This window comes from Struthio camelus, chromosome W, assembly GCF_040807025.1.
Source record: "Struthio camelus isolate bStrCam1 chromosome W, bStrCam1.hap1, whole genome shotgun sequence".
NCBI lineage: Eukaryota > Metazoa > Chordata > Aves > Struthioniformes > Struthionidae > Struthio > Struthio camelus.
In genome coordinates this window covers 69712075-69738688 of record NC_090981.1, presented here as the reverse complement: position 1 = coordinate 69738688, position 26614 = coordinate 69712075, and the positions used below count along the sequence as shown (strand labels likewise).

The 26614-nt window shown below is 43.5% G+C and overlaps 1 protein-coding gene across 20 annotated transcripts in view; it reads right to left on the bottom strand.

Annotated features, from left to right (window-relative positions):
* Positions 1-26614, bottom strand: part of LOC104138472 (NEDD4 like E3 ubiquitin protein ligase) — a 215281-nt gene that overhangs the window by 59753 nt on the left and 128914 nt on the right. For all 20 annotated transcript variants that reach the window (XM_068924507.1, XM_068924509.1, XM_068924505.1 and 17 more), the window contains one exon: positions 2038-2088. In XM_068924507.1, coding sequence (XP_068780608.1) covers positions 2038-2088 — 51 coding nt within the window. The remainder of the gene's footprint in view (positions 1-2037; positions 2089-26614) is intronic.

Sequence of the window (26614 nt, the reverse complement as noted above, 5' to 3'; positions counted from 1 at the left end):
TCTTGGAACTCTTACTGCTGGCAAAGAAACCAAGCACAGCTGAAATAAAGACTATGCCACCACGTTTCTGCAGCGTTCTGATTTTCCATGGATTCCCGAAGCTTGCTCAGCTCATCTGCACTCCCTGGCTTTCCCCACGGCAGGCTCCCTCTGACCCCACGTGTCCCCGTGAACTTGGTGTCCAGCAGCAGAGCACCTCCGCAGGTCACCTGACGGGACCATTCCCAAGAGCGACACCAGTCGCTAACTGGGCCCGAGCGCCCCGTCCAGCAGCAGCAGCGCTGGTTTCAGCAGTTTCCTCCCTGGCTATCGGTACAACCCTTTGTGTGGCCATTTGATAAACCGGACCAAGGGGCTAGTCCGAGTTAAAAATAACCACCCCAAACTAACCAGCTATTTATAACCCCCACCAGCTCCCAGATCCAGGTCACCACGCGAGCAGCCGTCCCCGCGCAGCCAAGCAGGCAGCCAGCGGGTGGAGATGAACGGCCAGGGTCTGCCCCAGCTGACGCTCATTAAACTGCAGCCGGGGAGCCGGCGGCGTCAGGAGCCGTAAAACCTGGATTTATACCCACCGTACGCTCTGTCTGCTGTGCACGTAACCTCTCCCAGCGAGAGCTCGCAACGTACTGGGATAACCCTGAACGACGCAGCCGTGGCGGCAGTCCCCGGCAGACGCACGCGCTCGCCGCAACGCTTCCCAGGGCGGACGCGTCCCGAGCCCTCCCATCCTCATGGCTCATTCACAGCCCAGTGGCCAAGCACGGAGTTGTCCTACCTCGCTAACCCAGGCTCGACCTACTCGTGCAAAATATGCCGAGGTACCGCTACAATGCTACGGTTTGATGTGTCAGGAAACATCTGTAACTAAACGATGACACTGAAAGCAGGCATTAGCCCAAATAGTCAAACTGTGTAACTTTAAAAAAAAAAAAAAAAAAAAAGTATCAGCTTTCCCTTTGTAAGTGGACTCCTTTTTTTCCATCCTTATATAATGTATTTGAACTGTTTAAAATTGGAAAAAAACTCTAAAACACTTACCTTATCACATAGCGAACCTCTTACAGGTTAACACCTCTTACAGAAATAAGCTATATTATACATATATAGATGTTAAATGCTATATGCATGCATATTAAAAACTATAAGGTATGCTCTGACAAGACAATAGATTTTACAATTATTATTATCAATAATGCCTAACATCAATGTCTAATGTTGCTACATGTGCGACGGCACTCATGAATATCACACTGTATTTGCATTATTCTGTCAGAGTTCTTTGGATAATATTTCCAATGAGTAATCAATACAATAATTGATTTTAATCAAATTTGCTGTGGTCAAAAATCAGTAATTTTTGTAACATTTTCAGATGGACTGAGTTTTCAGTAATTTCTTAAGAACCTCTCATGATGGTTCAGCAATTTCTCTGATACCAGTCTGTGGCTACTGGCTACAAGTTTGAAGTAATACAGAAAAAGAATCATCCCATAGCCTTAACAGTACATAATTTAGATGGACATAATTAGAAAGATGAGTAGGACAAAAAATGAAATAAAATAACGCTTTTTAACAAAAGTTCTGGAAAAAACGGAGTTTGTTCCAACTGTAAGGGAAAAGCAAGACAAGAAAGAAGCCAGGAGATGAGCAACACAACAGTCACAGATGGTGAGGTGAGAAATGACCAGTCCACGGGCCACACGTCATCCATCAACTGACTGAGATCAGCCAAGGATCTTAAGAAAGCCATCAGGATGAGAAGTGGATGAAATCCTGGATGCTGAGAAATTTAACAGATGTCAGAAAATTCCTGTCTCTCTAGCCTCCGCAAGGGGAACAATTTCTCCAAAACTCCTGTGGCTGGTAGGGCTTTGTGTCTGGAAGACTCTTCTTTAAGCTTACAATGCTAACTCGGGAATGCTTGCTTTAAGAAAAATTAACTGCACTTCTTATGGGAATAAGTTCTGCCTAACATCAAAGTTTTTCACATCTGGTGATGGCAAAAGAGCACACTGCGACAAAAGCACTGCTTACCGGAAGATGACTAAGCGGCACATCCACTTGGCCTAGGAAGTCGTCTCTAGTCTGTTAAACAGAAAAAAACAGAAAGAGGAGTGATTTTACCTCTTAAGTACATCTTTAAATCAGCAAGAGCAAAAAAGTGATAAACAGCAATCTAGCCACAACGAAGCAAGAATAAAGATGGCTCAGGATCGTTATTTTAGCAATTACTGGTTTCTACCCTTTTATTTGTTGCACGTTATTTGTGGTGACAATTTACCTATTTCATTCAGCAGAGCACTTTCTGCGTCACTCCAGAACAGTTTCTTAGTCCACAGTGTGTACGTTAAACACTGAAGTATTTCTCCTAATGTTTCCTCTGACAACCTATGCATAATTCAATGCACCAAGTAAAGTAAATTATAGTCTCTACAGGCATTTCAAAAGTGAAGTGAAACTACCATTCACCATATAGTTGAAACATCCATGTTAAACCTTTTTGTTTTTGTTTTAAATAAGAGAATCTCATATAAAAACTTGATAACTCTTGGGAGTAGGAAAAAGTCCAACAGCCAACCAGGCAATATAGAACTGCATGAATTGTAAACATATTCCCCAAAATAAAAAAACTGTTTTTATCACTTTACCATGCAGAAATAAGTATCAGATTTAAAAAAAAAAAAAAAAAAGGTAAAAAGAACGTTGTTCCAGTAATTTGGAACGCTTACTGCGTGAGCTACAGTTACACATCCCCGTAACTAGTCTGCTGAGCAATCCTTCAGTCCCCACCCGAAGACCTGAGGTGTGTTGCACGTCACACCTTGTTGGTTCCTCTCATACGCCGCTTCAGTTAAGGCACGTGGACGTGGTTATACCAACATGCAGGCCACAGAGTCACCACAAATTCACTTATGCAAGTTATATCTATATAAAGATGATGAATACTACTTTGCTGTATTTATTTGAATAAAAAGAAGAGATGAAAGTTCTTCACCATCAGTTTGATCACAGTTGGAGGGTCTGGAAAAAGTCACTTAATACACCTTGTCCCTCGTCTTCAACCCCAGGGGACGTGCACAGAAACAGTCATCCAAACATGCACCGGTTGTCAGTCTACCCTCAAGACTGGTAGGTTCACATAAGAACGAAACGGTAAAGCCTTTCGGGCAGGTAATATAGTTTTGTGTTTGTGTGATAAAATTACGAGTATTAAACACCTGAAAAGATCAAGCCCCTCAATACCATTTTTATCTGTTTACATCAGAGATTCAACAGTGACCAATACCATCTGAGAAGTCAAAATCTGCACTAAACTGTCAATGGCGATGACCACTGAATTAAGAAATTCAAAGGAAGAAATTCCTTTGTTGAGGAGCTCCTATTGTTGAAACCAACAGCTTCAGCTGCAAAGGAGATACCTTCTAGCAACAGCAGCTCCAGGAAAGGCATTCACAATTTTTATTGTCAGTGTGAATGCCATCTTGCAGGAATATAGTCGATTTTAATGCTATTTATAGGTTTAAAATGATGTTAAATATACTAATGAAGGACAAACGCTCTTTGAGAACAATGTTTACAATAAGAGCAACAAAAAACGTCAACTTCTTGCAGATATGCTTTTTTAAATCTAGTGGATCATCTAATCCTGCCCATGTTCTTAACAATGTTCTGCAAGAGAAATAATGGTACTATTAGAGATTGACTTTGTGTTCAGAACAAAAGACCTATTCCCACTGAAAATACAGTACTACAGGCAAAAGTGAAGTGCCTTATGGAAGTCTCAGCAACATGCAGAACTAATCAGCACTCAACTGGTGAGCTGAATGCAAGAAATGTAAGAGCTCATTACTAGCTTCCATAGTCATCTCGCCCTCAAAAATACATGCATTTAGCTTTATGATTGAACTGCTTACAAAGCAGCACTAGATATCTAAAAATTATTTCTTAGCAAACTATTTTCTTAAATCAATTCTACTTTATTTTTAAAAGCAACTAGAAAATAAACGAGTCACACTTTTGATACCTTAAATGTGACAATAAAATGCAACTCCATGCTTCTGGAATACCGCTTGCATATTACTGTTCTACTGTAAACAGCTTCCAACAAAACTGATGGCCTGAACAATTCCAATTCCAAAATTCAAAGCAGAAATCTACTGCTTTTGTTTACCTTGCATATGTCAAGGGCAACGTGTGCTATCTACAACAGTAATCTGGAAAAACCAAGTCAGTTCGAATGCCAGTAGGGTTCTGCATCTCACAAGGGTCTCTCGGATGCGAGTTGCAGCAAAGCATTCTTTCAAAACACGCTGGTGTTAGCAAAATCAGAGCAGTTACATAAGCATCCTATCTGAATAAAGGCAATATTAACAAGCTGTAATACAGCTAAGGTGCACACCATGCAAAGTATAATCCAGAAAACAGGTAAATCTTTTCCATCAGGCAGGTCAATTAAAACCCAGAAGGCTTGGACACCCCTCCCAGGATCTGCTTCGGATTTTTAGAGCTCTGGACAAACCCAGCAGGTTATTGAATCCGGGTCTCCCACTGTTTCCATCTTCCTTTGTCAACTGCTTTGAGCTCCACGGATGTAAAGCACTACTGTGGATTTGTTTTCAAACTGCCCACCTGAATGCAGAAAATCTACTGACGTGCAGACTACAGAGAAAACCTGACCCTCCTTGTCCTTCAGTGATGCAATTAGTCCAATCAGATTTGCACCAGTTCTGTAGTATACAGCAAGCTCAAAGAGCTTCCCAACAGATTGACTGGCTTTAATAGACTGTATTAATCATGTAAAATCTTTAGAAAAAGGTGACAAGTATAACAGGACTGATGCTCCCAACACTTCTGTGCGGAAAGTTAAAAGATTTTTAGTTGTGGTAAATTAAAATATCTTACATCTCCACAGAAGGGCTAACAAGGAAAGCTTCCAGCAGGAGGAAAAAAACAATAATCAAACAAGATTTCTCAATAGCTCTCCTGTAGAGTTCGAAAGCCGTCTCCAAAGCTGCTCCAACCACCTGAACACCACGCTCCTTCGGAACCGCAACGGCGTTGCCTTGGCCTATCGTGTCCGCTTACTACATCAGCACAAGCGCACATCCTCTGATTTCTGACATTTCTTACGGCTATTTTTGAGGACTTAACAATGTTTGCCACTTCATCTTTTTACTTGCTGCCAATTAATAGAAAAATCATACACATATCAATCCTGCATTTTCAGGCCCCTATATAGAGCATAAGACTGTACACTTCACTCAAGAAGCCAGAACGTTAATCAAATGAACTCTGGTAACATTAGGTTATCCTATTTCTCCATCAGAGCTTTACCTTTATTACTGGGTATTTAAAGTGCTATTCATAACCCCATCAACTGAATTCCATACACATTTTTCAGTCACCAAGGTGGGAGAATAAAGAAAACTAGATTCGCACTTGGTATTCATTAATCTTCTAAGATACTAATTTTCAAAAAAAAATATATTGCGTTCATCAAAAATCAATTGTCTGTCCGGGAAAAAAAATTCTCCCAGATACTGTTTATGATACAGGATATCAGCCCTAGTGATTCCCAAATAACCTGCTGCTTATTTATAACCACACTATGCACAGAATTCCAGGAAGTGCATACTGCTGCTCTAAAGCCAAGTTTACATATTTGTCATAGCAGGGCATTAAGTTTAATATTAAAATCCATATTTTGTATGGTAGCACCATAAGAATGCTATTTTTGCTACAAAGATAGCATAAAGATCGCCAAAGCACGGACGCATGCTACTGTGCTACATGCCCACACAGCAACATGAAAAGAATACCTGCACCAAAGGGCCTACACTCTTTCTATCTTTAAACAGAAATACCTAACAGATTTTTGATTATGGAAGTTTGATTAGTAATCTTCTTCCTAGCAACTATCAGAAAAACCTGGCAACACGCATTGCTTTTAGAGAATTTAACAATTTCTCCCTTAATATTGGCAAATACCAAGCACCCTCCGCCTCCCACTTCAGCAGAATTACTCAAATAGCAACTACTCATTGAAAAACCTATCTATTTCCAGATCTGTTTATGCAGCTTTTGGCTCAAGAACAGCCCAGCTCACGGAAAGGGAAAAGTCTCAGGTTGGTCAGACACGGAAGCGCGACCAGGGCCGGACGGGGTGTCACGGCGCGCGCGGGGAAGGGTCCCGCGGCTGGAGGGGCAGACTACCGACTGGCGCAGGCAGCCGGGACGAGGAGACGACTCTACGCGCTTCCCTCCGGGGTTTTCACAGCAGGCCCATACAGGCTTGTGCTGCAGAGATGACTTGCGAGTACCCAGCCGGATGCACCTGACGCATGCCGCGAGTAAAGACGCTTGTACGTGCGCCACAGCCCTGACTTGGACGCAGCCCCGAGGCCCCGGAGCTGCTGCACCCACCTGGACTCGCTGACTTTGCCGGGATTTCCAGCGGCTCCGCAGCCTGGCGGCGGCCACAGCCACAACTGCAACCGGGCTACGACAACTGTGCAAATTCCAGGTGGACACTGAAAGTCTTCACTTCTACCTAGACCAAGTTTTCAGAAGTAAAAAGTAAAAGCAGCCTTACAAGGAAACCGGGGTGGCTGTGGTGCAGGGTGGAACCAGCCATTAGCAAGCCCTTAGCTCTGTCCTCCCTCTGCCCGTCAGCTGCAGCGACAGCTTAAACAAATTATTTCCTTGGCTACTTCAATCCTAGGGGGAACACCGTCGTCTTCACCAGACCTGAGGTCCTTGCGCGGGCGAATCCTTCTGCTACACTTTTGACTACAAACATACATTTACAAGAAGAATTATTTTGGTTTCTGCTTATCCACGCTTAGCATTTGGGAACATTTTTGTTTTGTAAAAGGAACTGTGCCCTATAGACCTCCAACATTTCTAACATTTAGGCACTGAGTTTCTGATTACTAAACAAATATTCCTAATTATTGTTATTTTTAGACAAAGCAGTTTATCTACAGACATTACTGTTCTCAACCATCATTTTAACCTCCAAATTCAGCAATTCAGTAAACTATGGATGCTATAATTTCATTTGTTATAAAGTGCAAATGCTACTGACTCTAGTTTGCAAGAAAAATAAATTTCATACACAAGTTAAGAATATCACGAAAAGAGCTCAACACAACTAACGAAAGGATTGTGGCACATTTTCATCCACTGTGGCTGCCAAACAGCAATGGGACTAGAAGTTTTGGGGACAATGTAAAAATGGAGCAAGGTACAGAACTGAAATGCCACTGTCGCTAGATTACGCACAGTAACCTTCTGCTGTGCCAAAATTTCCTTGACACTGAACAGAGCTAAATAGTTAAAATAGCAAAAAATACTAGAAACAAGAGCTAATATGCATGACCATTTTATGCATTTCTCACTGTAGACTACGACTATCTAACAAAATACCAACAGCATTTAAACACGAAAGTACTGGGAAAGTGTATGATGGTAAGATGTTCAGAGCTATCATCTACCTATGATATCTGTCTTCAATCTCTCCTTATGTATCCATTTATCAAATTCCTAATCATCACTACTTTAAGTTTACTAATTATCTTCAAAGTTACATTTTCCTGGCATAAGCTCAAAAACTAACAAAGTAATGAAGTTCAATTAAAAAATAGCCATGCAGAGAGCCCCCATTTTCTTGTCTTGGGGTCTGAGCTTCCAGATAAGTCACCTCACAGGACACATCAACCTTTTCCTTACTTTATCATGTATTATGTTTCCAATGACTTATTTTTCACATTTCTTCTATGATTACGTCTATTCCAAGAATCTCCTTCTCACTAAATTTAAAAAGTGCGGACACACAAGCCTGCCTGTTTAGCTGTATATTACGCCACGAATTCTTGTTCATATTTTAATCTTTTTTTAAGGTTATTCAGTAGTCCACTTTTAACAGTGAAGAAACAGCATGCAGGTGATTATCAGCCTACAACTTAAAACAGATTTTTACTTTTCTTCATTATCCTCCGGGCAGTTTTTATCCAATGATATCCATGGAAGTCAAGAATAAAGCTATGAGGAAAATATATATCCTTCACTTATTTTGAATGATTATATTTGCTAATGTTCAACATCGCATTACAAAAGATGTATCACGACAGCGAAGTATGATTTATAGTTCATAAACGTTCATAGCTTTTAGCTTTACCCTCCTGGTGTTTACAAAGTCCTTGAAGTATTTGTTTCGTTACGCAGACCCTGGACCGGGGGTCAGTCAGGAGACAGCAGCTCTCGCGATGTCTTGCTCTCCTCCGAAGGGAGCACTGCTCCGCTAACACACGCGCACAAGCAGTCAAGAACTACATACATCCAGGATTTCCTACAAGACCATTAGAATTGGCTGAGTTTGACAAGTGGAAGGTAAAAAATCCCCCAAAACAAAAAAACCCCCATGTTTTAAGAGTTGTTCCAAACACGCCTTTCATCTCTACGCTCAGTCGCTTCCTCAAGCGGTGGCCGGTGAAATCATTTTCAATAGTAACAGGCTTTGGCAGAAGTGCCAAGCCGGAGAGATGTGATGAATCCTTATATAACGCGAATAAACTGTGTTCACAAAACCTTGATTTGCGCCCAGACTGCGCATATCAATAAGGAGCAATTTCTCCTCTCTGGTCTATTGTTTTTAAGATAACAGTTTGATAAACGATCGTCTTTTATCAGTAGCAGAGGCCTGGACTGCCTGGATCAGAAGCTCCTTTCCGGACCAGTTCCTCCACGTGTCACACACTGCACTCGGCCTTTCCAGCGCGACGGGGAGCAGAGCGCTCCAGCCCTGCGGGAACCTCCTCGGCGGGGGCCCCCCTCGCCGCTCCGCGCTGCTCCTGCCCTGCCACCAAACAGCCACCCTAGGGAGACTGCAGAGCTCGGCGAATAAACCCTAACTCCTCCGGTCTGTAACCCAACCCTCGGCCAGCACCGAGGTTTCCCCTGGGTTGCTCATCCAGCACCAGGTTTTTCCCTGTGTCTTCACTATCGCTTTGGAGTTGCTGGCGTTTTATTTCTATCCGTACCACAAGAGCATGAAAATACTCCAAACCCAGAGACATAGTCGAGGACTGGCAGAAGAAGGGGACAACACAGGAGGACAGGAAGGTATGTTTAGAGTTAGACCATGGAAAGCAAGATACCTTCAAGATGCTTTTCAGCATTATGATAAAGACTTTCTTATTTGTTTACTTTCAAATAATATTTATCAAACTTCTGATAATTTCAGCGTGCCAGTTACCAAGTAGAGTTATCAAATTATATTTTTTTAGATCTATTGACAGGGCGGTGATGACCATTAGTGGTCTTTTCCAGGTCGGTGCATAAACCTAGAGGAGGTTAAACAGGCCTTTAAACAACAACAAACAAATAAAACAAACCACACACATACAAAAGAAACACTAAACAGAAGGAAAAACTAGTTCACTGGAGAGATACTGCAGCCACCAGCCAAATTTTTACATTTTTAAAAGCAAACCTTAATGCCCGCCTGGAGCAGCCCTGGCCAGGCGCTGGTGCACATCAGGGCCGCGGTGCGGTGCGATGCAGTGCGGTGCAATATGGTGCGGTGCAATGCAGTGCGGTGCAATATGGTGCAGTGCGGTGCGGTGCGGTGCAATGCAGTGCGGTGCAATATGGTGCAGTGCGGTGCGGTGCAATGCAGTGCGGTGCAATATGGTGCAGTGCGGTGCGGTGCAATGCAGTGCGGTGCAATGCAGTGCGGTGCAATATGGTGCAGTGCGGTGCAACACGCCTCCCCCCGGCCCTGCCCCAGCATCCCCGAGAGGCCCCTTCACAGCAATAAAAGCGACACTGGGATTTCTTATTTCCTCTTTCACACCCCAGGGCAATTTCAAATAGCTCTGCCTTCCTCTGTTCCAGCGATCACCTGCCAGACGTCAAGGCTTTATTTTAATGTATTTCCTTCTGAAGAGAACAAAGTCAGCGAAAAGATGAGCCCGCCCGCTTTGTAAGACGGAGACTCCCCTTTTGTACAGCGGCATGAAGTTTTATTTTTATTGCGTGCTCCATGCCATGAACCAAAGCGTGGTTATCACCATTCCTTTTAATTTGGATTTAAAGGACATAAACCCACTTTGGAATAAAGACATTTGAAGGCAACACAAAAGCTCATGGCTACTTGTGTTAGTAAGGGAATGTTATTTTTAAAAACTGGCAGTTACCGTATTCAGTTTTACTGAGGACGTACAATCTCATTACTTTTCATGCTCTCCTATTCTCCTGCTAGCTCTCTCAAACTGAAAGGCGACCGCCTCTCTTCTGTCTGCGTGGCGGAGACGAAATACTTCCTGTCTATTCAGAAAACATTAATCTGTCCAACCATCTAGCTTCTTTACATATCTATCTCGCAGAAAACCAATACTCCATTTCTCCTTCGTTTCTCTTCTGTGTGCTCAGAATAACCAGACAAGTTTGATATTGTCCACGCTCCATTTTCTTGGGTACGAGTTGCCCCATTACATCAACGCAGGCATTGCGTTGACACCTGGTCACGGCTACCCGATCCCAAGCGTAGACAAAATCTCAGATATCCAACAAATTACAGCGGGGAAAAAAGGATGCTTAGTATTACACCTGGTTGACGTTCATAAATCTCTTTTGTGTCCAACAAAAGGGAAATAAGGAGAAATAATCCCCTTTCAATTCTCATATTCCTTAAATCTAAAGTAAAATATAATCTAATACTAACTGCTTCCCTTCAATCTACAAGCCAAACTGGTCACTGAACACTATCCACTTCGTAAACAATACCAAAAACTGAGCAAGTCAAGGAGCTACTGCAATGGTCAGGAGCAAATTTAATAAAATCCAGTGCAAGAACAAACCAGCACAGGCCCTCCAAGCTCCCAGAAGTCAGGAAAGGTAGGAGGAAAATAACCACCCACTCTAGCCTGAAACTCGCAGATCTCCACCAACGGCAAAACCAAGATCTGCAGGCAGATACGCCGCCCATCGTGAGGAGGACTGCAGACGCATGGAGAGGGCCAACGGGAGGAAGGACGCAGCCCTCGAACAGCCAGCGGGGCACAGAGCTCAGGGAGCCGGCGCGGACTGCGACGGAGGCTTGGAAAAACCATCCACTGAAGAGTGATTCACTTCCCCCTTGGTGCCTTCTGTTCCCACCCATCCCACCGGCCCCCAAGCCCTCAGGAACTTCAAGCTTCCTCGAAGGCACATCGCGCCCAGCCCGCACGGGGGAACCGGACTGCGCTGAAACCTTCTCGCCTCCAGCAGGAAGGAATTCCCCAGGCAAGGTACTGCTGGAGCAGTACCAGCAGCAAGGCTCATGCACCTGGTATTTCTTGTCGTTTAGAAAGGCAACATTTAAAACGTGTGATGAGGGGATATATGCAAACACTACCTAAAATAAATGCCCTTACTAATATATGTTATCGCACTCTACCTAGTAAAACACATTTTTTAAAAAATCACAAGCATCCAGTGAAATATTTGAAAATGAAATATTTAAAAGCTTAAATTTATGCCTTTTCAAAAACTTCCATTTCATTGCAAAACCTTTTTCTGTCTAAAATTGGTGGAGAAAACAAGGAAATTTTTTATCACTTTATCATAAAGGTGTAATAATGTAATACTAGCTGTGTTCTGCATGCCAGTAAGTGTTCTAGTGCAGACTCACAGAGTGTAAATTAACTGAAGTCTTATTTGAACTTTTATCAATGTTGCTTTAGTATTTCTCACACAGGACGCCTTTCATTTTTAACAACAACAGAACAGTCTATGTTCCCCATAGGGTAACAAAGGAGCAACCAAAAGGATCTTTCCAATCTTCCATTTCTAAAATAAATACGGAGTGCTTGCAGAAGGAAGTTGAAAAGAAAGGAAATTCACGTCTTTGTAGCTAAGTTGAACAAATGAAGTAAATATTCTTTTCTTTAGAAATGACTAGCATAAGTCGTAACCGTTGGAATAAAATAAAGAGAATGGCTTGAAAGATTTAGAACAGAGTAAATATATGCATAATTTTGTTATGCAGCAGAGTTTGGCCATGTTTTGCCTACAGTACTGTTAGTGACCAATTTTAGAAGATAGCTATCATTAAAGGCAATGGCACAACAAAACACACCGTTATTATTAAGCATTATCAGTATTAAGTGACTTGAAAAGATGTAAGAAACAACAACAGAGCTACTTTAAAATTCTAATTTGTGTCAAACAACTTACAATGTGAAAAAAACATTCAGGGTAACATTCAGATGACAAGGTGACCCCCTCTAGCTAAACACATGCAAAAGTCAGCCTGCAACTTGATGTATATCCCAGCTGCAAAGCCAGGGATAAAGTCGCACCGTCCTATAAGCCCTTCATCTAGTAAAAAGTACGGACAGGAAAGCATCAATCAGTATCTTAGTACGAACCACCAAAAGTTAATTGAAATTTAGGAAGGTATATGTGCACCTTAATTCTACTTGATAGATGAGCATCTCACGCTGAACAATTCGTGGGTTCTTGCCTAATTTATTATCTTTCTGCTGACTTGTTTACAAGAAAATTTATTTAGAAAAATGAACAGCATTACTCTAAAGCTACAGCATTTCACCCAGAAATATCACTCTGTGCATTTGGAGAAAAAAGCACTCTAAAGACACTAGAAAAGGACAACATCTATCTAAAGATTAGACTCCAGCTTTTTCACTGGCATCATTTTTGCCTTCCAAACTGTAGACACGCTGGTAACTAGACTGAATTTGTTTATTATTGGAAGAATATTTTTTTGAAATGGTGAGATTAATAACAAATGATAACGAAGAGTCACAAACATTTTGTAAACAGAGTAAGTGTCCTTCCATCTCAACACATGAATCATAATTAACTTATAAAAGCAAATCTACTTTACTGACACAAAACAGGAGTCACGTTTAAATAGAAAAAGCACGAATAAAGTACTGAATTGATCTTAATTTTGAAAAGTTCAGTTTATGTGTTTTTCAGAAGGGAAACGTCTACTCTAGCAGTCATAAGCCCTTACTAATTGAAAACCAAACTGATAACACATTTATAGAACAGTCTCTAATTCAGAGAGACAACCCTTCTAGAAGGGTTCTACTCAGTTTTCATGAGCACGAGAAATGTTCTGATCTGTCTGAAAAAGAAAAACACCAGAAATACAAGACTAGATACAGCAGCCTTTAGGAAAGGGAAGTTTCAAGTAAAGCCGGAAAACTACTGGGCGTGCATGAAGTCCTAGATAAGCAAGTGTCAATGAAAGTCTGGCTCCCTTATATTTTCTTACAAGATTTCTTCTTCCTGGAGTACTGCATTCGATTTTGGAATAAAAGACAAATATTACCTCAGATGTAGAGCTATTTGATCTTAATTCTTGAAGTATGCCTGAATGTCATAACCAGTATAAGGTAATACAGGACATGCACAGTAACCATTAGAAACAGAACAGGACAAGATATATGAGTAACAGCAGAGCATATGTGAGTAACCATTACAGGACACTTAAGCCAGCTTAGCTTCATGTCAGCCTAAATAGAAATTGTATGATCAGAAAATAACAGAGGTACAACACAGGTAGGTAAGGACTTTCCACAGGGAAATGGTTACATGTAATAATTTGAAGGGGCTTAAGGAAGACCGGACGGATCCTGCTGGTCAACAACTGGTTGCACTGCTGGGGTCTACAACAGCAATTCAGCTTTCATGACCATGGAACCCTCCTTGAGGGCAGAGGACTGCTATGAAGACACAGAAAGCACCTGACCCAAGTGGGGCAAAAGCATCTTTGTCCACAGGCAGGGCAAGCTGGTGAGGAGAGCCTTAAATTAGGAAAAAAAGGGGATGGAGATGACGACCAACAATCAAGTGAGGAAGGGGTGGGCCAGGAGGGCAAGCAAAGGGTGCAAGGTGATGTGGACAGGAGAGACCTCGTGATCAACAGCACAGGGCTGAAGGGGGACCACCCCACGCGTATGCACATAAGTAAGGGAGTGTCGATGGGACAGCGTCATGGGGAAAGCTGTCAGGCCTTTTCTGGGAAACGAGCACCACCGGGTGCCTCTCGGAAGTGCCTGTACGCTAACGTGCGCAGCAAGGGGAGCAAACAGGAGGAAGTGGAGGTCTGTGCGCAGTTCTCACTGGGATCACGGAGACGTGGTGGGATAGCTCACACGACTGGAGCGTTGCTGTGGTTGGATACAGGAAGGACAGGCCGGGACGGCAAGGAGGGGAGTTGCCCTTTACATGAGAGAGCAGCGGGGACAGTCCTGGAGAGAAGAGAGGTTAGCAGAGTTGGTTGATTTTCAAGGGTCACCTCCTCCAAACTCAAAAATGATCCCTCCTGATGAGCAGGAAGTCAAGCAGAGGTGGTGGGAGGGCTGCATGGATGAACGAGGAGCTCCTGACTAAATCAGGCAGAAAAAGAAAGCGTCCAAGAGATGAAAGCAGGGACAAGTGACCCAGGAGGAATATGGAGACACTGTCTGAGCATGCAGGGATGGAAATGAAAAGGAAAGCCAAATCCTATCTGGGATTGAAAGTGGCAAGGGGCACGAAGGGCAACAAGAAAGACTTCTACAGGTACAGCAGCAGCAAAATGAAGATGAGGGAAAACGTGGGGCCTGCTGCTGAACGGGGCAGAGTTGCTGGTGAGAAAGAGACAGAAAAGGCCCCGGTGCTCCAAGCCTTCCTTACCTCGTTCTTTACGGGTAAGATTTGCCTCCAGCAACCCCAGGTCCCCGAGTTCACCATCTGTGAACAAGGCCTCCAACGTGGAGGTACAAGATGGCATTAGACAGGAGGAGAACAGGTGGATGTACAAGCAACTGAGCACCCACTTTTTCAGCGGCTGCAATCAAACCTAGGAATTATGGGTCTTGTACATGCTTGTGCTTTTAACAAACAAACACAGAACTGAAGGACTGGCCGCATTTTTTTATTTTAGCAGATAGGGGTCTACTAATGGTACAACATTGTTAGAAGTGATTGATGTTTATAAACTGTGGATATAAAGGTGCAAAAATATAATAACTAATATTATCTAAATACTTAGCACAAGGCTATATAATTAGAGTCCAACTGGCACGAATTGACATGTCAATGATTTTAATGACTACTTGTCCTTATCTTCCACATAGTCCACACATGCTAATATTAGCATAGTAGTTGTATCAACAATGTCATATATGATCAAGGATAAACATATTTGGATGGGATACAAGAAAAGACACCCCTTGTGAAAGGTGGCTGCAAACAATGCGTTTAAATATTCTATACTTTTACAAGTTTAAAGCTCTACATGCTTTCATTTTTTGTCCTGCCTGTATTTAAAAAAAAGTTAATCTAGCCTTCCTATAAATCAGCCTTTCATTAACTCTGAGAACTTTCTCCTAAGAGATCTAATACCTATCTATTTATCTACCTATTTATTTTTAAAATCAACATGTAAAATATATTTCTATATTCAAACATTTATTTATACTCTAATTTTTGTATTTATTTCATGCTATACAGACCTGTAATTTATGCTTGTATTTGTTTATTGTATATTATAACTGCCATAACTATGAATAATGAATATGCGATTAATATAATTTTATACGAACGCGCACATAATCCCATCAGACAAGCAGGTAAATGCTGTCTGGGATCACTGACTATTCAGATTGACTGAAATACCCCATTTCATGCACTTTCAGGCACATATGTTTTGGTTTTAATATTCACATACTAGCGAAAGAACGTAGAGTTTTTTTCCCTTTAAATGTCACATTTTAGAAGAGAAGTTTCTCCAAAAAGATTTCGTTATTGTAAGAAAAAGAAAGCAACTTTCAGTCAAAATACTTAGCGTCTATGTAATTCTAATGCCACTGAAAACTTTGAATGCGTTTTTAGTCTCCAAATACGAGACAGCTACCAAGCGTTTGACATTAATATAAATGAGTGCACAGCAATACTCTTTCAAACACCGCTAGAGCAATTCTAAAGATATTTTAAACTATAATTGTAGAAGGTCTCCAGTGGAAGGTAAACTATATATTTTTATTACGTTGATATAGTATCAGATTTCTTCTGCTTTAACATAAAAGGTCATTTAAAAAGGTTAAGATGTGTTACTTTCAAAATATAAACTTATCACTTGTTTCAAAATCAGAAACGCTGGTAAGTGGATCATCTGTCATGCCTTGTTCAACCCAATCTGAGTTGCTGTACTTCAAAACATATTGGAAAGTATCATAATCTTAGTCACAATGCTGTTTTATTTCTTATTTGTCACAAAATATTTAATTAGTATATTTCTGAAAGAATATAGTTTGAACACTCATTCCAAGCATGCACGAAATGTTGCAGGCACCAGATCAACATCTGCATCCAGGCATCTACTGAGTAAGCGTTAACAAAATAATGCAGATAAACGATTGACAGATATAAGAATTCCAACCTATGTAACGAAATTCCCACTTACAAACATCTACAGTTACGGCTACAGTTTCCCCATGCAAGGCATTTAGTGACAAAGCAGACCGGGTTACTCCTGGCCCCAGGCTTTCGCTTTATGCTCCCAGCAGCGTGGTGTCTCACACCTCCCCAGGTGCTAGAGCAGGAGACGATGAACTAGACCAAGAAATTCACCTGCCTTTACAGAAAGAACATAAATTGCCCGATCTCGTTGACACCGTGACTCTCCAAATAATTGCAGTGGCATAACTGGGGAGGATGGATGGAGAGGAACCCGAGCGGGGCGGGGGGTGTGATTTGGGCTGGGAACGATCGAACCCTGGGGTTCCCACGACCGCTCTGGCACCGGGGAGCCGTGCTGCTCACTGCCTCGGCCCGCAAAACATCAACATCTGCAAACCAGAAGAGCAATATCTGGTCAATACTGACATGGGATATTGGAGGAGGGGACAGGGATGGGCAAGGCACAAAAAGAAAAAAAAAAAACATTAAGAGATCCAAGAGAAACCGTACTGCTGTATGTGGCAGCCGCTGGAGACGTGGAGGTGAGCCCTGATCAGCTCTGGTTATCAACAGTCCCACAGAAGTGTTGGGAGATGTTTTAGTGCTCTGGCCAAACTCCAGGTTGGGTAATAACACTCCACCCACCTACCATTCCCTTGGCATTTTCAGCTGATCATGATGTTCCCAGCTTCCTGACCTAGAAATTGTTGTGTACTATTTCTGTGCGCCGTTTAAACACATGCCACATTCCAGCCCAGATATTGGGTGATTTCAGAACTGGGTGACATGATCCCCATAGTAACTTTTACTGGTTTTTAATCCTTGCAGCTTCTGCTTAAGGTAAAAAGCTCAAAGTCCGCATTCTTTGCAGACTGCACACGCCCTGCACCACGGTTCAGTGCACAAGTATGCACTTAAATCACCAGAGCCTGGACCGTGCAGGAACGATGGCAGAAACAGTCTGATGGGTTTCAGAGTCCAGCTTATCTTTAAATTCTATTCTAAATAAATTAAAGCTTTGTTATTTCCAAACCTTTCAAACCACTGAAATACTGGTGGGTGATTACCTCATGTTACTAGAATGGCTGTGCAAAGGACACTTACGTGGACATAATTTGCTGGCTGTGGGCCACAGCAAGGTAGGTACGTGTGCAGGCAGCGACGTGATGGACACGCTTCCAGGGTCCGGTGATGAGGCAAGGTGCGTGGCACTAACCTGCTGCTGAGATTACGCTCTCCCAGCAGTGCTGCATTGCAAACGCACGGGATAGAGAGGTAACTCCACAGGCAGAAACGTGGAACTGTGTGGGCACGCTTCTGCGCTGTGTTCATCAACCGCGCTGCAGACATGTGAACGCAAGACTTTGGAGCTGCAAACAAAGTGCTGGGTAATAAAAAAAAGCGAGGTTTTCTGTATTATAAACTCAGCTCTCACGTCCTTGCTGAAAGGCCTGTGGGTCAAACCTTTATTTTCTATTGTTTAGCTCCTTATCTGTCTTTCATGCCTAACACCAGAAGCTCCTTGCTCTGGGGGAGCGAGAAAGTCACGTAAGGCAACCCTCCGCAGCGATGTGCCCTGTCACGTAACCAGACGAGGCCGACGGGGCACTATCATTATGGGACACTTTTAAAACTGGCAGCCTTAGCTGCAAGCAATGATCAGTATGTCAGTGTAAATCATCCCCTCAAGGTGCAGAAGTATACGAGGCTTTGGGGAGATCACACCGAGCTTTGAGCTGGTATTTTCTAGAAGCCAAAAGCCAGTGACGCAGTCTGGCAAAGGCTTTAAACTGGGAGAAACTGGCAAAAGGAACTAACCTGGCAAAGAAAACACGGTGACGGTGAAGGGGCGATCGCCCCAGCTGAGCAAATTTGGCTGCCATATCGTTATGAAACGAAGCGTAAAATCAAGCCAGAACTAAGCAGTTTTCACTTGTGCGCTAGTGAGGCTGCACTCGGGGCGTGACGTGCCGTCAGCGCCAGCCCCCAGGGGAACCGTTCCCAGTTGTACGGGCTGTCTCCTTTACAACACTAAATCTTCATAACCTACATACAACAGAGCTGCAAAATGGAAAAACCAACCCAACAGCAGGAAATACATGCTAGCTTCAGACAGCACGACACGAGATCATCCCTTTCACCTGGCTGCAAGGCGGACCGCTCTGTTTTCCGTCCGCCGGGGAGAGGCGTTAGGCAGTGATATAACAGCGTAGCAGAGCCCTGGTTTCGGTGCGTTAGGAACAGAACCAACATTCCTTTCTAACACGCAATTATTCCAGTAGGAAGCCAGCTACTGCATTAAACATGCTTTTATATAAAAACGTGATAAAATCAACCAATTTTGTCCTCAACAGGGAAATGTGTTTAAAAACAACAACAACAGAAACAATAAACCGAGACACATACGTTCCCTCCTCCCTGCAAACACACTTAAGATTTCCAATTGGCTTAACTTGCCTCTTGATGCACAGACCCTTTAGACTTATAACAAGGCAACTGAACGGGGAAAATATTCAACTCCACGTTCACTGAAAACCATAAAAACGAAAGGAACTCCAAGAAACGAAAGGGAATTTGTCTTCATGTATATTTTAATGACTTTTGGAAAACTAGCAGCAAAACATGGATTCCATTAAATGAAACAAAACACACTTATCCTTGATTTTACTGCTTTTGACTATAATCTTACAATATACAACAGCCATCGCAGCTGACTTTCTACATCTAAGGCATATCAACTCCTCGACCTCACTTACACGAATGAAAGCACAATGATAACTATCACGTTCATTATCATTTAATGAAAGGAATACTGAAATGTAATCCTTATTGGGCAAATTTCAGCATATTTTTAAAATCTTCTTACTAACTAAACTGTAATAACGCTCTCTTCATTCATATAAACTTAAAGGAGTTCTGTCAGCTGCCAGTTTAATGTCTCTTCCGTTAAATAAACATTTTCAGCTGTACTTCCTAGTTCCCAAGCACGACTGAAAGCACATTTTATCCACTTGCTAACGCTGACAGCTTTTCATACTGTGGCAGCTAACCTATACTTCCAGGCCACAAAGATTTTTACTAAAGTGTTCCTTACCAAAAAAGCTTTCTAGCCAGTTTCAGGTTTGAACAGTTGTTATCTAAGCTAAAATCAAACACGGTTATCACTTTAGAGTAATATATATATGGAAAGAAATGTCACACTGTCTTCCCAGAAAAAAAATAGTTCACAAAAGTTTAACTGTAAAATCTCGTTTAACAAGAGCAGAACTAAAGATTACGTCTGGGGCAACGCCTGAAATCACTGCTATCCCAGCGCAGGGCAAAAACAGCCACCGAGATTTACATGACAGAACCGTAAACTCCGGCTTCAGGGCCGGAGGAAGCTGAAATACTCGTCTAATATACTCGTCTACTTAGCTAATTGGTCTAACTGTATCTCCAGCCTCTCTCCTTCCTTCCCAATCACAATAAAAAGAGCTAAAATTAAATAGGAAAAACAGCCACTGCTTCTGCATTTTGGACCAAAGGAAAGACTTTCGTAATCACAAAATTGTTCCTGTACCAAGCAGTTATTAAAAATGCATTATTACAAAAGTACGTCTAAGCATTTCACATACACAATCACCCCACGCTTTATTTCTGGCGTTTAAGACATGACTAAGTGAGAAGTAAGAGAAGGAATACCAGACACTGAAATGATCAGAATGTAAGTTATTATTAGCTTATAATGAGTTATTATTATTAGAACTAATTACTAGATTAGAACCTCTCTCAGACTGAGAAGTGGGTATGCTTTATTGTATTCTGAGTACTGACAAAATAGGTCAATATCCTGAAATCTAAACTTCCTCTTCTTAAAAGCACAACCAACGTAGAGCATCAGCTCTGAGCCCTCTCCCACCCGGAAAGGTATCGCGCTGCAAAACGTGCTTCTCGGCACCAATGCCGCCTTCACAGCGGAGCGCGTCACCAGCAAACCCGAGCCACCCTGTCCATCTCCGCTCCCTCCAAACACCGACCCGCCTTACTGCCATCCTGCTCGGATTTCACAAACCAGACTGCCCTGTGTGGGTTAGATACCAATTTACAGAAACGGCAGTATTAGCACCAGGATCCCCAAACAGTCCACGCTGCGCTCTTCGCTTCTTTCCGGAAGCGCTAAACCTGCAACCACTTCTCTTCTTGCCGCGCTGAGAGAACATGGAGGTAAAAGGACGGCAACAATTCAAATCTTTAATTGACTAAAATCTATTTTAGGTAGTACCCTCGAGTAGGTACGACGTGACTTCATCATCTTTCTTCAAACAAAGAAGAAAATGTTTGCATTGGCCCTTGCTGCATTTTGAAGGAACCAGCAAGCAGTATTTTGCGCTAGGGCAAAAAAACCCATCCAACCCACGTTTAACAACCTCACCCGCTTCCTCATGTTCAGAGACGGGGCTGCTGCTCGGCACGCTCGATCTCCTCCCGGCCGCGGGGAAGGCTCCCGCGCGGCGCGGGGCACGACAGCGGGAGGCGCGCTGAACGACTGCAAGCACAACGAACGCGGCTGTGCAGAGCACGCCGCCCGAGGTGAGCCAACCATCCTGCTTTTATTCCCAGCTATGTCAGACGCAGAGATCGCAACCACAGGCTACTAATTACTCCCACGCAGGTTGCAAACGGGCTGCGTCCCACAAAAAGATCGAGTCACTAACTCGCCTGCTACAGCAAACTAGAAAACAGCTAGACTACGACAACAGAAATATTCTGACTCCAAAATAAGTACTGCCAACTTTGTGTTTCAGTAGAAGCTCGCAATCCCACAGGCCCTGCACCCACACGCGCCGTTTCCTGCTCTAGTTCATCTGTTGCTGCATTTTACATCTATTTCCAGTGCAATTAAGAACTACTAATCGAATTTGGGCAACGACTGCCTGGCAGGCGCAGCACATTTAAGCGACACGCGTGATGCCGGAGAGAAAAGTGCACCCCTCTCAGGTAACTCACGCTGGAAAGCAGGCAAGGGTCTTCCAGAGTCCAAACCGATGCTCACACACCTCCGCGCTTTTAAAGAGCTTATGTGGCACAAAGGAAGCGATGATCTTCACGGCCATAACCTTTCCCCTGAACCAACAGCCTGGCACTGGGGAACTCCTCATCCAAATGAAAAATTAACACTACAGCTTTTGGGTTTGCAGACTTGTCGCGGCACGGGTCAGATCTCGGATTCTGCTGCTGTTGCTCTGGGCAGAGCTGCTTCATCTCGAGCCTTAGTCTGGGTTACGGTGCTGTACAGGCCAAGTTTTCTACCTGCCTTTTCAAGTCAGATCTCAGATCTCCAGAGCTCAAAACAAAGCCCAAGGTTGGCTGGTTACTTAATTGAGAGAATGAAATGCTCTTAATTCTCTTAATTAATTAAGAGAATGAAATGCTTCCAAGAACATGCAGCATTCATTTCCAGTGGGGCACAAATTTAGAGAAAAGCCATACTATTTCAGTTGTTAAAGTTATTTTACAAGTGTTCATTTTAATGTCTCCCCAACCTCAGTCTAACACAGTCTCATGCTAACATAAAAACACATATTACTGCAGGCGGGATGGAGAGCGGACTGTCAAGCGAGCCACCTTCCACGTGAATCCTGCACGAGGCAGCACTCCCACGGAAAAACAGCATGTGACCATGCAATTAAAAACTGGCCTGTTACCGCAGTCATACGAGGGGGGTGGGAAAGACCACGGACGCGCTTCAGACAGCTTCACGCTGCTTATCATGAAAGCACTTGACTTCGCAGCCTTAAGAATGGATTTCATATAATTTTGCGCTTGTGTATGACAAGTCTTAAATATGCACCCTTTCTTCCCTTTGCTGTGATACTAAGTGCAAGATACTAGAGTTACTATTGATAAAGAAATAGCGGCTAACAGCTAACTGAAAGTTTTCACAGTTACGAGTTGTTTTACCATGTCGAGAGATATACACCAGAATACCAACGGCTTACCCATAAAAACTCGAGTTAAACAGAACGTTGTGCATTTACGCTCTTCCACTATTTTATCATATTTTTTGCCAACAAATACTCTAGCACTGCAAAATATTTCATATCCCACCAAAAAAAAAAAAATCACAATTACTCTCCAAAACGACCATTTTATTTACAAGTGTTGTATTTCAAATGTGAACGTACGATACGAAAGGACATCCGGCGAGACAACTTTTGGCCGTCTCTCCGGGAGCTGGGGACAGGGGTGCGGGGGCCAGAGCGTCTCGAAGCGGGACGAAGCCCCGGCTGGGCAACCAGCGCCGACCCGGCCACGAAGGGCTCCAGCCGGGCGACGCCGCTTTATATTGTTACTACTATTATGGTGCTGTACCTCAGGCATTTGAAGGGGATAAATACTAACCAAAAAGTAGAATCTCTAATTTTTGTATTTATTTCATGCTATACAGACCTGTAATTTATGCTTGTATTTGTTTATTGTATATTATAACTGCCATAACTATGAATAATGAATATGCGATTAATATAATTTTATACGAACGCGCACATAATCCCATCAGACAAGCAGGTAAATGCTGTCTGGGATCACTGACTATTCAGATTGACTGAAATACCCCATTTCATGCACTTTCAGGCACATATGTTTTGGTTTTAATATTCACATACTAGCGAAAGAACGTAAGAGTTTTTTTCCCTTTAAATGACACATTTTAAAAGAGAAGTTTCTCCAAAAGATTTCGTTATTGTAAGAAAAAGAAAGCAACTTTCAGTCAAGATACTTAGCGTCTATGTAATTCTAATGCCACTGAAAACTTTGAATGCGTTTTTAGTCTCCAAATACGAGACAGCTACCAAGCATTCGACATTGATATGAATGAGTGCACAGCTATAACTCTTTCAAACGCCGCTAGAGCAATTCTGAAGATCCACTTTTTCACTCAGTACGATTCGGCAAAGGCAACAAAACCGCTGGTGCTCTGCAAAACCCGCGGCTCACAGAGCAGCAGCAGCAGCACTTCGGTCTCACAAACGCGCCAAAAGGGAGAGCTCAAAGCGCTGCCGTCACGACAAACACGGGCAAGTTGCGACGAAGGCTTACGCGCGGCGTTACTCCGTCCCTCACGCGCGTCTGCCGTTGGATCAGGAACCGGCAGATGACTCCCTTCTTCTGCGAGGGGAGCAAAGGGCAGAGCGGCAGCCTGCCCCCACCTGCACGGGGCCTCCTCTGCTTCGGGGAAAGTAGGGCGAGAAATGCTGCAACCGAGCCACCTGGGAGGCGCACAAAGTATCTGAGCAACCGAAGCAGTAAAATACCTCTCTGTAGTCTTACGCGCCCTGTTTGCATCAGTTAAAAGTCATCAACCAAACCTTCCAGGACTTGCCTTCGTTCTTCCTTTCCTAAATGAGACTTTTCTCCCTATTAAAATCTAATAATTCAGCCCGGAAATAAAGCAATTATTTTGAGGGTTTTTTTTTTTTTTGAGAAAATAAAAATTTGCAGAAAATCATACTTCAGTGAAAGGTTCCTGAATGAATTAGAGAAAGACGCAACTGAAATAAAACACAACTTTCCACCCTGAATCTGAACACAGGCTAGGCTCCTTCATGCAATCTCCAGTGCTCCCCGGCAAAAGAAAAGTACGTCTCACCATTTTATTGTATAATTATATTTTAACTGTTTCAAAGCGGGGACGCATATGCAGGCTACCGCTCTAAAAACCGAAGCTTTGCAAACGCAGAGCGGCGCCGACCCGCAGCCGCTTCTGCGGACTGCGGCTCTCCTCAACGCAGAGGAAGCTTCCTCTCCGCTGGGCCCCTTCCTAGGCCTCACTGGAATGAGAGTATCGTCCCGCGACGCCTCGGCACCTGATACGGGCCCGCCTTCAAATCGCGGTAGACCAGGGCGACCTCGCGGCAGCCCCCCGGACGCCGCCAGCTTACCGTTAACGTAATCAGCCTGGCGTTTCAGCAGAGCCGCATCACGTTCATAAAAAGCAAAACAAGATGATGAGACCAGCTGTGAGTTGTATCAATGGAAATCACATTGACATTTAATCAAATCAGTTGCCAATAATAAAATAAATTGAAAACATTACCTTGGAAAAGAAAACATACTGGACTGTTTTTGTGGTCCTTAAAATCTGACTTTAAAGTCTGTTTTTTTACTATTTACAAGCTTGGGTTTACATTCAGATACATTAGATTTACTTTCAGACACATTAAAAAATATTACCTTCTGAAACGCAGCTGCGTTGTACCGCTGCCCAGACCCGTCACGACTCTGTTCACAGAAACATGGACAGAGTTTGTCACATCCATACAGCTCGTGACACGCCTGGAAGTCCCCCAGTGAATTTTGCTCTGCTTCAACATCTTTCCTTATTCGTGAATAGAACGGTCCAAACCACCGTTTCTTGACCTTCTCAAACCTCTTAAACCAAGCTGCCAGTTAATTGTGCTCTCGTATGTCACCACTAATTAAAGGGGAAAAAAAGAAAAGAGAACGTCTCAGTGGTGAAAGCCTCGCCTCCCAGCCGCTCTCGTATGCGCCTCTGACAGGAACCCGGAGGCAAACGGGAAGGTCCGTCACTTGACGAGGCAAACGGCGCCTGAAACGCGGAGCCAGGCAGCAGCGCAGGGGCGCCCGGAGCTCGGCGCCCCGATGGCGAGCCCCGTGTCAGGCAGCCCCCGGGCTAGCCGCCCCGCGCCTCCTCTTCCCCAGCCCAGGAGCTGGACCGAGCCTTCTCTCCAGCCCCGCGACCCAAGTCAGCCGTCTCCTAACGCGGCGGTCCGCGCAGCCGCGCTTCTCCCCAGCCGCCTGGGCGGTGGCTGAAGGCGGGACCTCACCTCAGCCACCCGCGGCACGCGGCGGCCCAGCGCTTCCTTCAGGCTGGCTTCGCTCACACGAGGGCTCCTGCCACGGAGGAGGGGGGAGCGAGCGGCCTCGCCGCTTATCCTGGGTTCAGGCAGCTGCCCAAAGCCGACGGGGAACGTCTCCTTCCACCAACCACGAAAACACCCTCCATCGCTAGCTTCAGACAAGACCCCTAATCTCTATGCAGCAGAAGCTTGAAAAAAATAATTTGTCCTGGTGTTTTGCGTTTTTTTTTTTTAAATGCCTGCTCCAGTGTTTTGCTCGCGACGTTCGGACGTAACAGTACTCTCTTGATAAGACTATTTCTCAACTAATAACTGGTGACTTCACTGAATAGATTATTTATCTGGTTTCTTCGGTCAGTTTTGTTAGGAACGTAGTAGTATTTTCCTTTTTCTCCTAATATATTCGAACATTGGACCTTACATTTTTAATCTAATCCTTTTTGGATCGCTTCTTTCTGTGAAATAAAACGTGCAAGGTTTTTTATGAAACATTAGAAGACATTTCAGTAATTCTTTCCACAAAGCAAATATTTCAGATCATTGACTTTTAAGTTTTGTTGCTGAATGCCATATACTTTTACAGTACGATACACATAACACTTTTCGGGCTTAGTATTTTTCCTTTTTATATTCTTTTTTTGCCAATAGCTCTGTTGACAGGGGCTGTACATCAAATTTTCACTTCGGACCAGAATTTACTACACAAACGGTAATATAAAGTTAGTCCAGCGTTTGTGTTTAACTGAAAAGGCTGCAATTTAACCACAGAATAAAACAGTAAATTCTAGTGGCAACGTTTTTTCCCATTGCAAAAGGGTCTCAAAGCGCAGGGAAGCGATTAGAAGATTTCTGTGTTTTCTTAGACGATCGTCTTCCGTTCTTAACTTGTGCACTAATAAAAGGACACTGACTGCTCCTCTGCTGGCGTTCACAGAAACGTAACCCACGAACACCCATTTCGCACATTTGAGTCCCCATAATGTTGTCTTTCGCACTGCAAAGTGGTGACATTAACTTGAACGACGCATTTAAACTACGCGTTAGTTTTTAAATAAAACGTACAGGCTGCCAATTCACAATATTTCTTAACACTGAAGTTAGGAGGAGTTACTCAGGGAGGAGGGAAGGAAAAAGGAAGGGAAGCTCTCCCGGGCCATGCTGTCTTTGTAGCTTTTTTCAGGTATATTGACAGGCGCCGACAGACTTGCATGCCTTGCTCTGCACGCGTGAACGACGCTCCCCAGAGCGCTGCAGCGCGTCGCCATGATTTACCCTCGTTCAGCCAGCTC